This window comes from Stomoxys calcitrans, chromosome 1, assembly GCF_963082655.1.
Source record: "Stomoxys calcitrans chromosome 1, idStoCalc2.1, whole genome shotgun sequence".
Classification (NCBI taxonomy): domain Eukaryota; kingdom Metazoa; phylum Arthropoda; class Insecta; order Diptera; family Muscidae; genus Stomoxys; species Stomoxys calcitrans.
Genome location: NC_081552.1, coordinates 211698010 through 211711570, shown reverse-complemented (window position 1 = coordinate 211711570; position 13561 = coordinate 211698010). Strand labels below are relative to the sequence as shown.

Below are 13561 nucleotides of genomic sequence, written 5' to 3'. Positions count from 1 at the left end.
CGTGCCACAGTCCGACACCTCTTTGGAGAGAAGTTTTACATGGCATAGTACCTCACAAATGTTGCCAGCATTAGGAGGGGAAAACCACTCTCTAAACCAATGGCAATATGGGGTTTAAATAAATGGTATTTGAGAGAAGAGCGCGATGCTGATATTTTTTCAGGGCCAAGTGTCTGGGGGACCACCTCACTCCCGAAAACACCCCTAAATCAGACAACATGAGAATATCGGGTTTTAGTACCCTATTTTCACCACAGGGTCATTATGCACATCTGTGAAAATTTCAAGAAAATCGGTTCAGCCGTTTCTAAGTCTATAAGGAACACACAAACATACAAACAAACAAACCTACAAACAAACACAAATTGATTTTTATATATAAGAAGATATGCAACCTTTTTCCCTTCTCTTTTCAGATATCTCCCCACTTGTAAATATAAATTCTTAATCATAAAACACAACAACAACAACACTCAACTAGAGATGTGAATAAGGCATAAACACATACATATGACATACATCTTCAAAGGCCAAGTATTTGGTGTACAGGACTTGTAAAGATGATGATGACAACAAGAAAGTAGCAAGAAGCGGTACATTCATAGGAATTATTCAGCATGACTTCAACATTCCATTGTTCCCAATTGTTATGAGCGCCACACATAGGAGTTGTTTATAAATAAGTGTTTCGTATAATTATAATAATAAGCTTACCTTCTCTCTCTCTCCCTGACGCTTTTGCTCTCTCTCTCTCTCTCTCACTCATACAAGCATTTCGTATCTTCTCAATATTTCTCATTAATTATAAATACTCAAATTTCGTGATAGTTAAAAGAAACGCGGACAAAATTGTATTTGTCTTATTTAAAGAAAATGAAAAAAGTAGGCTTGCAAAAAGCTTAATGAAAATTATTTACATATTCTAAATACTTAAAAGAAGAGATAATCAAAACTCCTTATACAAATATTCATTCTATTATACTTAATGTATTTTTGTTTTTAGTTTTTTTTTTTTTTTTGTTACTTCTTTCCTAAATTATGTTATTTAATACTGAAAAATACAAAATCCAACAACTTTTCCATATTTCAAGTAAATTAAAGTCTTTGTGAATGCAAAAAAAAACAAGTTACAGAAATTTTTGAACAAACGTATTTTTTTTTTTTTTTGAATTTTTAAAGACCAACCAAACTTTTTATCTTCTTGTTTTTTTTTTATAGAAAGAAGACTTGACTTGACAATTAAATATTAAATTAATAAAATGACAACAAATCTATAATAGTACTATGAAACAAAAACTATAAAACCAAGAAAATAAAAAACAATGTCAAAAAAAAAAATAAAAAAAATTATTACACTGCTCATTAAATCCGGATTTAAGGCTTTCGTCAGCTGATTTTATAAAGAGAAAACAGATGATCGAGCTATTAAATCCAGATTTTAAGAGCTGTGTTAACGGGGTTTAATATACAAACGGTAAGTACCTATAGGTGAAAATCTAAAATTATATTTAAGCATCTATGCAACATTTTCACTTTGGTAATCATCTTGGGGCTTAAGACAAACTTTGAGAGCTTCAGTTTCTTCCTCCAAATGATCGAGTTTTTTCATCAGTATTATCTATAACATGAGCAAAATATTACTTAAATTGAATTCATATCGTATATGGGTTTACCTTAGCTGCTGATATAATCTCCTTGGCTATGCGCAAAGGCATGTGTTCTATCGCCTTGACCAAATCCATAGGCCGACATTTGGCTATGTCCTCAATGGTTTTATAACCAGCTGTGTACAGTTGCCTGGCTCGATTCTTAAAATAAAATAATGAAAACAAGTTCTTTAAATGACACCAGTCATAGAAAATTACCACCTCCAAAATTTCAGGCAAATCAAGTAATAATTGCGCCCTACAGAGGCTCAAAAAGTCAAACTGGGAGATCGGTTTATATGGCAGCTATATCAGGTATTATATGCAAATTTCAACCATATTGGATAAGAATTTCGCCCTCTAGAAGGCCAAGAAATCTAATCGGAAGATCGGTTTATATGGCGGCTATATCAGGTTATGGACTGATATAGATTATTTTAGGCACAAATGTTGGAAGTCATTACAAAACACCTCGTGCAAAATTTCAAACAAATCGGATAAGAATTGCGCCCTCTAGCGGCTCAAGAAGTCAAGACCCAAGGTCGGTTTATATGGCAGCTATACCAGGTTGTAGACCGACTTCGACCATACTTCGCACAGTTGTTGGAAGTGATACCAACACACCACGTGCAAAGTTTCAGCCAAATCGGATAAGAATTGCGCCCTCTAAAAGCTCAAGAAGTCGAGACCCAAAATCGGTTTATATGGCAGCTATATCAGGTTATGGACCGATTTGAATCATACCTAACACAGTAGTTGAAAATGATACCAAAACACCACGTACAAAATTTCAGCCAAATCGGATAAGAGTTGCAACCTCTAGAAGCTCAAGAAGTCAAGGCCCAAGATGGATATATATGGCTGCTATATCATGTTATGAACCGATTTGGACCATACTTAGCACAGTTGTTGGAAGCAACACCAAAACACCTCTTGCAAAATTACAGCCATATCGGACAACAATTGCTCCCTCTAAAAGCTCAAGAAGTCCAGACCCAAGATCAGTTTATATGGCAGCTATATCAGGTTATGAACCGATTTGAACCATACCTAACACAGTAGTTGAAAGTAATACCAAAACACCACGTACAAAATTTCAGTAAAATCGCCCTCTAGAGGCTCAAGAAGTCAAGACCCAAGATCGGTTTATATGGCAGCTATACCAGGTTGTAGATCGATTTTGACCATACTGGAAGTGATACCAAAACACCAGGTACAAAATTACAGTCAAATCAGACGATAATTGCTCCCTCTAGAGGCTCAAGAAGTCAAGGCCCAAGATCGGTTTATATGGCAGCTATATCAGGTTATGCACCGATTTGTGCCATATTATGTACAATTGTTTGAAGTCATTACAAAATACCTCTTGCAAAATTTCAGCCAAATCGGATAAGAATTGCCCGCTCTAGCGGCTCAAGAAGTCAAGATGCAAGATCGGTTTATATGGCAGCTATACTAGGTTGTAGATCGATTTTGACCATACTGGAAGTGATACCAAAACACCACGTACAAAATTTCAGTCAAATCGGACGATAATTGCGCCCTCTAGAGGCTCAAGAAGTCAAGACCCAAAATCGGTTTATATGGCAGCTATATGAAAACATGGACCGATTTGGTCCATTTATAATCCTAACCGACCTACACTAATAAAAAGTATTTGTGCAAAATTTACTCCTTCGAAAGTTAGCGTGATTTCGACAGACAGTCGGACGGACATGGCTAGCTCTACTTAAAATGTCATGACGATCAAGAATATATAAACTTTATCTTAAACGTATATTCCGAGGTATTTCAAACGGAATGACAAAATGAGTATACCTCCATCCTATGATGGAGGGTATAAAAATTTGAAATATTAGGCTCTTCAACATCAAAAGCAAATATGGTTTCAGTTGTTGTTGTTATAGCAGTTTGTGTGTTCTAACTTTCGTCTGATTGATTCTGTTGAGTGTCAAGATTCAGGAACTCTGCGACAAAGATGGGGTGTGTCCACAGGGATCTGGGTCTGGCAGGGCAGTTAAACAGGTGACGTGTATCGTGTGGTCCTTAGTCACAATCGGGACATACATTTTGAACATCGGGATTAATTCTTGCTCTATAGGAGTTCAGGCGGATGCATCTGCCGGAACGTAATTGAGCCAGAACTATTCAGGTTTGCCGTGGGAGGTCTATTTCTTCAGGTGTAATGGTAGCTACATTCACCCGGTAGCTATTTACCACATCTGCCAACGTGTCTGCAAGAATGTTGTCTAGACCCGCTTGATATGCCTCTTGATCTAGGGGATCTCTCTTGTAGCGCTGAACCTCAAGCTCTAGATCATGTAGATCTACCTTAAGGCTTCTGGGCGGTGATTATCTATCCACAAGATGGTGAATTGGATGGTCTCTGCTATAACAGCCCAAAACTTATTGCTTAGACAGCATTTAGTTATGTCTTCGCACTGGTAGGATCTTTGTCTCCTGATGGTGGTGGTCCACATGAGAAGTGAGGAGACAGCTGGTCGTAGTTCAGAGGGCGGAGGGCGGCATTCTGACAAATCTGAATATTGTTCCACTGCGTGTCACAAAGTTGACGAGACCACACTGGCGCTGCATAACTTACAACAGACCGGCCAATTGCTTTGTACGTGGTCAACAAGGTTTCCTTGTCTGCACTCCAAGTGCTGCCGGCAAGTGACTTGAGGATCTTGTTTCTACTTTTGACTTTATCGCAAATTGCTGTGGGAGAATGTTTAAAAGCTGTTAAATGTGACGCCAAATATTTTGGGACACTTGATGGTCGAAATCATTTCTCCATCGACCTTCACAGTCAGCTCGGCATTCAACTCACGCATATTTGTAGTGAACAATGTGGCTGAAGATTTGGTGGCGAATATCTTCAGATTTCCTGCAGCGAAATATGGTTCGTTGAGGTAGATGTTCAACCTATCGCAGATGTTCAACAATGGGTGGGGGGCCTGATGCCATGATCATACAATCGTCCGCATATGACACGATCTTTATGCCGTCTAGAGGGGGTGGAATGAAGTATAGATAGAGGTTAAATAGTGCCGGAGATATCACCCCGTCGTGGCCCAACGACTTGGATGACTTGCGCCACAGATGACATTCGTAACTTCGCCCACGGTAAATTGTGATGGCTGTCAATCCGCTCGGAACCCACGGATACGACGAATGGCTCTCTTCCTTGCCCTGTCATTTTCGGGATGGACAATAAATTGGCGGTTTAACAACCTGACCCATCTCTCTCTCTCCCGTCATCCTGTCTACCGGAGTTCGAGAGTGACTTAACAGTAGACCACAGCTTGCCTAAACCGGTGCCTAAGTTGTTGTTGTTATTGCTGTAGCCACATGTCTATATGTGGAAGAGGCAGTCCTCATCTAGCTCCTATGGGTTAGCAAGCTAGTTCCGGTCCAAAGGAAACATCATGGCCTTTTGTTATTTAAAGGCGCCAACAACTTGCCTTGTCATATCGACCTGAGACTTTCCGCTCCATGCCGCTGATTGTCCGCAACTGCAATTGTAGCTACTCCGTATGGATCATTCAACTCCAGCAACCTGTGGCTGCGCCTGGAATCTTGCAGCTAAGCTGCTCAAGATAACAATGAGCACCACACAGATCGGAGCCTAAAGTTGATTGCTCCAAGTGTTGCAGCCACAAATTCCGCCTATGCTTATTTCCTGACTTAGTTCGCTGATTCTGGGGTTAGTGGGGTCCGTACAACGAATCCCATCACGTTCGTCTGCGAGTACCACTGCTTGCGCCGGGAAGTTGGCCCGCACTTGAGGTATTCTACCGGCTGGTATAAAGCTGCGTTAAGGATGTTTCGGAATTTCCTCTCGATCTGAAGCCAGCCCAATCGGCCGTATTCTGGTTATGGAGTCGGATGGTCGGTCGATGGTGAGAATCATGGGGAGGTGGTCTGACCCCAAAGAGATGACGACTTGCCGGCATACGTCACTCAGGAGATCAGGGTAGGCAATGGGTAGGAAATGTCTGGCGAGCTGCTGCATCTCCTCGTAATCCTAGTGGGGGCATCCGTATTCACCGTGCAAAACGTGGAGCCTTAAATCTGCTCTGACAAAGATATGCCACGCTGGCCGGTACCTTGGGGAGAATGCCATGAAATGTGATGCGCATTAAAGTCCCCTAGAACCAGACGATTATGGCCAGATAGTAACCCACTTATGTCGGGGTTTTAAGCTTGGCCATTAGTTGGGACACAGCTACCAACCGGCGGTCTTCCGACTCATAAAATCCACAATCTCATCGATCTTGCCACGGAGACCGTTGCAGTTTAGTTGCAAAAATAATACACTTCCCGGCACTAGCCTGGCAATATGGGGGTTGGGATGCTGTCGTTGTGTATATTGCCTCACGGGAGAGGTCGAGAAGGTGACGACGACAACGCTTGTGACCCACTGCTGTCTATGTTCGCACAGCACCTTGCAACATATCCAGTATGACTATACTCCCGTAGTGAAGTGAGGCCAGAGCAAGATCGGAAATGTATCCACTCCATGCACCGGTTACACCTCACCGACACCGACCGATGATGGAGTCTGTTCTGGCAAACCGGCGGAGAAGGCACTCCGTGATGTACCATGACGAAAAAAAGATGAACATGTACACTGAGGCGGCAGCCCTTGTCTATGAGGGATTACATCGGCTCAATCCGGTGCGTACAACCGGTTGACATGGCCTTTGTTAACGCAATTTAACAACCGATTGTCTCAATATTTTGCACTACGATTTTTTCTACAACTCTCACAATATGTCCGGATTTTGGTCGAAATTCTGCATTTCAAATTAAAGCAAATTTTAGTTTCGATGACCTAGCCTGCATACCCATTGTGGTGTAGGGTATCAAAAGGTCGGCTGTGTCAGACCTATGGTTACAAGCAGGACACACGTCTGACACGTTATCTTCAGCTCCAGACCAACAGCCTATCGCAATAGTCGCTCTAGCTTTCCCATACACCGCCAGCGTTCGCAAAGAAAAAAACTTCCCTGCCGCTGTATTTTCGAAATATGGCCCTGGTACTTCTCAACTTACCATTTTCACCGCGGGCAATTCTAAAAGTGGCTCCAACTCTGCCGTCCCACAACGATCCATTTTCTTGCTAATTCGCTCAAACAATGGTTTGAAACACCAAAATTCCTCCACCTGTTCACACAAACGAACTATTGCGCTGGCAGCGGCGGTGGCTTGACTTGTTAGATTCTGCAGCATACCACGTTCTATGTTATATTTTGCTGCCACCTCGGGAATGGGCATCAGATGCAACAAATCCATCAAAATCAACACCTTATACAAGCGATTCAATTTCAATTCCATGGCACCTTGTATGGACATAGTTTTGGCCATTTTTGCAGCATGCGCTTCGGTAAATCCCAATTGTTTGAACAAACGTTGCGTAGATTCGTCCAGTTTCTCATAGGAGTTGAATAAAATACTGGGATCAGCTGGAAAGAGTTCATCGCCTATGGCATTGGAATTGAAGGAGACTACCAAGTAAAGAATGTGAGCATAATTGGTGAGTATAAGTTGTTTTTGGGCATTGGCCAATTCATTGTGTATGGCATAGGCTCGTTTATAATCAATGCCGGCTTTGAATGCCGCTTTGCCAATGGTGGTCAACTGGAAGCAGGTGGTATTGTGGAGTTTTATGGTGCGATCAGGCATAATGCTGCTGCTTTTGTTTTGCAGATCTTGGGTTATAAGAATGTGGGATACATCTTTTTTGGCAGCATTATTGGCCAATTGTAGAACTTTGTTTTTAAACATCTCACAGAGTATTTCCTTAACCATAGTGGTAACAGAGACACCTTGCAGCTGAGTGGCCTGCACCGCTAATAGGGTGCCCTGCACCAAGCGATGTAAATCAGCACGACATGAAGCCAGGCCCATACCAATTGCACTTAAAATGAGAGACTTTAAGGAGTTTAGGGGGTTAATTTGAATGTAGGCGAAAGTGTGGCAATGCAATACTCACCTGTAGACCAACTCTGCCCTGATCGTCCAAAGAACTGATGGCCTTATCCATGGGCGAAAATAACATTTCACCCACCCGCACATTATCACGACTAGAGCTTATCAAAATACTTTCCCCTGCCTCCCCCATACCCGCTCTTCCAGCTCGACCCACCATTTGCTTATATTTGCATAGAGTCATGAATTCCTGCCCCACATACGGCGCTCTTATAATAACTCTTTTGGCGGGCAAATTCACACCCGCCGCCAATGTTGAAGTGCAACAAATCACACTGAGCACCCCAAAACGATAGGCCGCTTCAATGAATTTTCTTTCATCTGTTGTCAGACCGGAATGATGATAGGCTATGCCATAAGGTATGGTTTTGGCCAAAGCAGGACTTAGTATGCCACAAATTTTATCCAAAGCATCCATCAAATCGGCTTTTTCACTCTTGCGATATTCCAAAAATTTCGATCTGAAAAGAAGTGTTCTTGAACAAAACGTTAGGAAATATTAAAAACCATACCCACTTTGGTAGTACTCGACTCAATAGTATAGCCACATTTTCGCAATTCTTGCGGCTGGAGCAGAATATAAGACAACCATTTTTGGGAGCACATTCTGTAACCAAACCAGCCAAGTGATCAGGATCTGAACGAAGCACTGCTTCACTATACTATAAAAACAGAAGCAAAGGGTGAAACATGACCTTTCTTTACAGTTCACTCATCATACTCACATTGAAGTTGACGCTGCGGTTATACACAAAAATCTCCTCCAACGATTTGCCTTCCAAATTTATTTGTAAAATATCTTTGCCACATTTTATGTACTCCTTCAATTCGACTGGGCGAAAGCCACGCGTATATACATCGGCCTTCAGGAATTGTGAGATTTCTGAAAGATTGCCTATGGTGGCACTCATGCCGACTATTTGGATTTTTGCTGGAAAGATCAGAATATTTTAATGAAGTTAATATCCAGATGCTAATAACTAAACCAGTGATGGGCAAACACACACACACACACACACACACACACACACACACACTGTTGCACCTAAAGGGTACGTAAATACGAACATAAGTTTAAATTGAAATGGGTAGCCTACAAAAGAGGCTACTTTTGGCTCATTCTAATACCCCAGCGATAAAACAAAATTGTAGGCGAGAAGCTAAAGAAAACTATGGGCACGGGATAGCTGTGAGCCCGCCCCACAAAGGCTGGAACATTGAGGTCCGATGATCTGTGTAGTGTGCATTGTTGTCACGAAAAGCTTAGCTGCGAGCTAACGGGCGTGTCCACAGGTTGCGGATACTCGAATGCTCCATACGGAGTAGCTGCAACGGCTGTCGCGGACAATCAGTTGTATCGAGCGGAGGGTGTCAGTAAGAGGTCAGGTGGCACCGGCTCTTGCACAAATACTGAGAGCCTATGATGCTCGATATGACAAGGCGAGCTATTGGCGCCTTTAAATAACCAATGACCACCCTGTTCCCGCGGCGTCCAGTCGAGCTTGCTCATCTACAGGAGCTTGACGAGGATCGCCACCTCCACAGGAAGGGAATCCAGAGACGCAAATTCATCGCTACATCAAAGATCTGACGTTGCAATGAGTGGAAGCACAACTTAATACCCTATCAGCAGTATTAAGTCATGCTTCCTCAGCCCCAGGATAAGCGATGCCCTGTTCCTTTAAATGCTTGGCCATAGGGTCTTCGCTACCGCCAGCACAAGCCTCCTTTGTGCGCTCATGGTATAAAACATCCACGCTAACAAGAAGCTTGCACAAGGGGAGGGCTTACTGATTCCGTAGCACGATACGCGCTCACAGCTACCCATTCTCGGCCAGCTCATCGGCAGCCTGGTTTCCCGCCACCCCTTATGACACATGACACTGTAGAACCTAACAGCATTGCCCATATAAACTCCTTGCATCTTCTAACCAGTCTCGAACCCAGGAGGCCCGACGCTAAAGCTTTCAGTGCCGTCTGCCTGTCCAATCGAGACACTGCATTGACATCGTCTCCAGTACCGCAATGGCCTCGTCCTGAAACATGTTTCACCCATCCAGAAGTCTGTGTGATTCTCTAAATGCAAGAAAACTCCATGGAAGCTACTAACCCGCAACACCATGCAATTTAGAACCATCCGTAAACATCCATCTGTAAAATCTACGTCCAAGCTGTCAACATGAAAGACCTTTCTTAATAAACTATCCGTCACAACGCATTCGGCATGCCCCCACCCCAGCAAAAGAGAAAAGTAACTTAAAATCGATGAGCGCCAGGTTCCTTTGTTTGTTTCCACATACCCAGCATACAGGTGCATAAGGCCTACGACCCAGTATGACATTCATCGTATCGCTTGGGGTACTTTTCAAAGTTCAGTACCGCCACGGTATCCTGTATCTTCTCCATCATCCTGCGGAGGCCCCTTTGGCCACGATGCCACACAATAGATGACAATGGGTGTGCGACAGAAGTAGCGCGCATTCAGCCCTTTTTTGGCTCTATCCTCGACTTTTCCTTCTCCAGCTTAGTCTCTGGTAAAGAATCACGCCCAGTTACTTAATCCAAATTGGAGACAAATGGAAAACCTTCACGGACCGACCATGCAGCTTCCTGGTAGCTTTAACAAATATCACTAAGCAGAATTCACATGAATGCCGTTTAAAGCGACTGTTGTGACAGACACATACGTACATGTGGGGATGTCAATCCTTGGCGAACCTCTTTTGGGATCAATAATAATCTGTTATCAAAAGCCAGCAAATCCTTCATCCTCTTTTTCTCTTGGCAAGGAGTTACTATAAACACCACACAGACCATAAAGAGCTTGAGCTTCGATCTGTGTGGTGCTCATCGTTATCATGGGTAGCTCAGTTGAGTGCTACCGGACGCGTCCACAGGTTGGGGATAGTGGAAAGCTTTGTAGGTATACGGAGTAAAGGCAACAGCAGTTGCGAAAAATCAATGGTGTAGAGTGGAGACTCTCAGTGAGATGACGAGTGGCACCAGCTCTTGCTTAACTACTGAGTGCCTATGATGCCCGATATGACAAGGGGAGTTATTGGCGCCTTTAAAATGTAAAATAGCCATCAAGTTCGCGCGGCGATTGATATTATAGATGGATTTCTCACAATATCTTCATGTCCGTAGAACCCAAGTCAGCCCGACCTTCTTTAAGGGTTTCCAAACAATACGCCCTGCACCTCGACCTTGCAGCAATATTCGAATTCAAGGCCTTGAGCGCCGCCATAGTATCTTGTAACACGGGAAAGCTGTGAGCACCACACAAGCTGGAACATTGAGTTCCGATCTGTGTGGTGTTCATTGCTGTCACAAGAAGCTTAGCTGCGAGCTACCGGGCGCGTCCACATGTTGCGGATAGTGGAATGCTCCATACGGAGTAGATGTATTTGCAGTCGCGGACAATCAGCGATATCAAGTGGAGAGTCTCAGCGAGAGTTCGGGTGGCACCGGCTCTTGCACAAATACTGAGTGCCTATGATGCTCGATATGACAAGGCGAGTTCTTGGCGCCTTTAAATTACCAATGGCCACCTTGTTCCCCCGGCGATCGGTCCTTTGGACCAGAACAAGCTTGCTCACCTACAGGACCTTGACGAGGACCACCACCTCCACATGAAAATGGGGTTACAACAACAACATCTTGCGACATCTTATGCTTGGCATATACATTTCTGGCACACCAAGTCAACGTTATGTCTTGAATCCGGAGCTTGTTTTGGGATTCCAATCAATCCGCCAAGCGCCCCGTTTTTGCAGTCATAGAATCCAAGTTCTTAAACACCGCCATACTGTCCATATCATTCCTGATTTTGGAATGCGCAAACTGTCTTGGGGCCTATATCCTCCGTATTCCTCTTTCAGGACACTTGCGAAGCCAGGATTAGGCTTTGGTATTTCGTCTCGTTCCTCCGGAGTCTTAAACCCAGTACCTTATGACTGGAAGTGCATCTTCCCTGCGTTAGTCCTTAAACCATTTCTAATAGCCTATCGTACATCAAAACCAACAGTTAGACCTTAAACCATTTCTAGTAGCCTATCTCAACAGTCTCTTCATTGAACTTTCCATGATCTCGCCGATGTTCGACAATAAAAATGTAATCCTGATTAGACATAATGTCTGGGTGTGCCCATGATCCAAGTTTTAGATGGGCAACATGCACATTCATACATCAAAATGAACAGAAGTGCAAGTACAGTGTAAACCTCTTCGTGGGACTTCGTTCGGCTGACTCTATGTCAAAGCTATTTTATTTAGTTGAGGATTGATGATACTCCCACAAACTTAGTTTGTGTTTTTTTTTTCAATAGTGGTAGTGTCTTATCACTGATCCAAACGGTTAACTCACCATTTAAGTACATAATTTTTGTTAGAAATGCCTCCAATGTAGCTCCTCTTCCCCTTTCGCCAATCAAATGCAGCTCATCCACCACCACTAGGCCAATTTCATTTGCTCTTTGCGCCTCAATGAGACTATCGAATAGTACACTACCCTTTTCTATGGAGGCTATGAAAATACTTTTACGTTTTCTTCGGGCAACCGGTGGACACCTGCCCTTGCCTGCAGTGTACTCTTCAACTATAAAATCCAAATTGATAGCAAACGGAGACATAGCACTAACCTACATACAAATCATTTAAACTATGGGCGTTTTAATTTGAAATTTAGTGGCCTTACCTTTTCCTGAACTATAGATACATAGGGCAGTATAAACAAGACATTCTTTTCTCGACATATCACCTCGCGTAGCATTAAAATTTCAGCCACCAAAGTCTTGCCTCCACTGGTGGGCAAAGCATATATGAGATTTTTACGCTGACGTATGGCAGGAAGGTTTAGGCACTCATTTTGCCACTCTGTTAAAAAAGAAAGAATATTTAAAGAAGGGTATGGTATTCTGCTTGCTTACCCACCATACAAGCTATTAATGCCCTTGGTTTCAAAAATCATGCGTTTCACTTTATCAGGCAAGCCATAGAAATCTCCTTTGCAAGGATAATCCTCCACCATTTCAGCTTCAAAGATTTGAGACTCCCAATCGATACGCGACACATTTTCGATTTCTTTCATTATGTGAGTTTGATGCAAAACCTGCATAGTTCGATTATGAATCTCTTCTCGCGTTTGATACTGTGTACCACCCATTATAGCACAATCCACGGTAGCCTCCTCTTTCTTAGTTATTGCCGAAGTTGCCTTAGCACCAGGTGGCTTGGGCATTTTAAATGCCACATCAGCTAAGAATTTTTGTGTACACTGAACCAACAATTCATCCAAGGGGAAGTCGTCATCTTTAAATAAATCCACTTCTGGTGCCACTGAAGATGAAACAAATTTATCTTCACCCTTTTTACCACTTTCTTCAGCCACCAATTGTTCGATATTGATTTCCGAAAAGAGGGTGTCATCACCCAATATACCATTATTCGAAGTTGGTAAAATGGGAACAATTGGTGTTGCGCCCACATTTCCTGTTTCACTTTCAAATGGCAAAACAATATCACTGAATAGACTATCATCGGAACTGTTGTAGAAAGTGTTATTTTTATTGCCAACTGGTGCGGCCGGCCCTGATAACAGTTTGTCCAATTTAGCATCCGTAAAAAAGCTATCCTCTGTCTCTGGCCAGAGAACACTTTCGCTGGGCTCGATTATGGTACGATCACATTTTCGTCGTTTATTCTCCTGTTGTGGTTCATTCCTTCCACTGCAGGATTCTCCACTGCGAGGTCTTATATTTCTAGGCATGTGCGTACGAATGTGTGCAAATGTTTTCCTTTAGAAACGTGTAAATAAACAATAAAATAAAAATAAGGCAAAACTCGCGCCAATTCAATGTAAACAATGCCGACAGCTGATTACTGGGTTGCCATATTTTGGCTAACGTAAAAGGGAACTTTAA

General features: G+C 42.8%; 2 protein-coding genes across 6 annotated transcripts in view; one reads left to right on the top strand and one right to left on the bottom strand.

Moving 5' to 3' along the window:
* LOC106086479 (nucleolar protein dao-5) overlaps positions 1–1127 on the top strand; it is a 151798-nt gene extending 150671 nt beyond the window's left edge. For 4 of the 5 annotated variants that reach the window (XM_013251187.2, XM_013251178.2, XM_059371037.1 and 1 more), the window contains one exon: positions 417–1127. The gene's annotated coding sequence lies outside the window, so the exon portion shown is untranslated. The remainder of the gene's footprint in view (positions 1–416) is intronic. The other variant, XM_013251194.2, reaches the window with a different exon arrangement.
* Positions 1128–1459: 332 nt separating this feature from the next.
* On the bottom strand, positions 1460–13442 carry LOC106086472 (helicase POLQ-like). The gene is made up of 9 exons (XM_013251160.2): positions 12573–13442; positions 12337–12515; positions 12007–12280; positions 8366–8571; positions 8157–8302; positions 7645–8101; positions 6705–7583; positions 1674–1808; positions 1460–1618 (listed from the first exon to the last, which is right to left on the bottom strand). Exons 1-9 carry the CDS (start codon positions 13405–13407, stop codon positions 1517–1519), a joined length of 3213 nt encoding a protein of 1070 aa, XP_013106614.2. The 5' UTR covers positions 13408–13442; the 3' UTR covers positions 1460–1516.
* Between the last annotated feature and the right edge of the window lie 119 nt (positions 13443–13561).

What these genes read in the sequence shown, in the direction of transcription:
- LOC106086472 (XM_013251160.2), bottom strand. Translation starts at nt 13,407, where the DNA reads ATGCCTAGAAATATAAGACCTCGCAGTGGAGAATCCTGCAGTGGAAGG. An exon ending in TTGAGTCGAGTACTACCAAA is followed by an intron (nt 8,102 to 8,156) that starts GTGGGTATGGTT and finishes ACTTCTTTTCAG; the next exon opens with ATCGAAATTTTTGGAATATC. An exon ending in AGGGCAGAGTTGGTCTACAG is followed by an intron (nt 7,584 to 7,644) that starts GTGAGTATTGCA and finishes AACTCCTTAAAG; the next exon opens with TCTCTCATTTTAAGTGCAAT.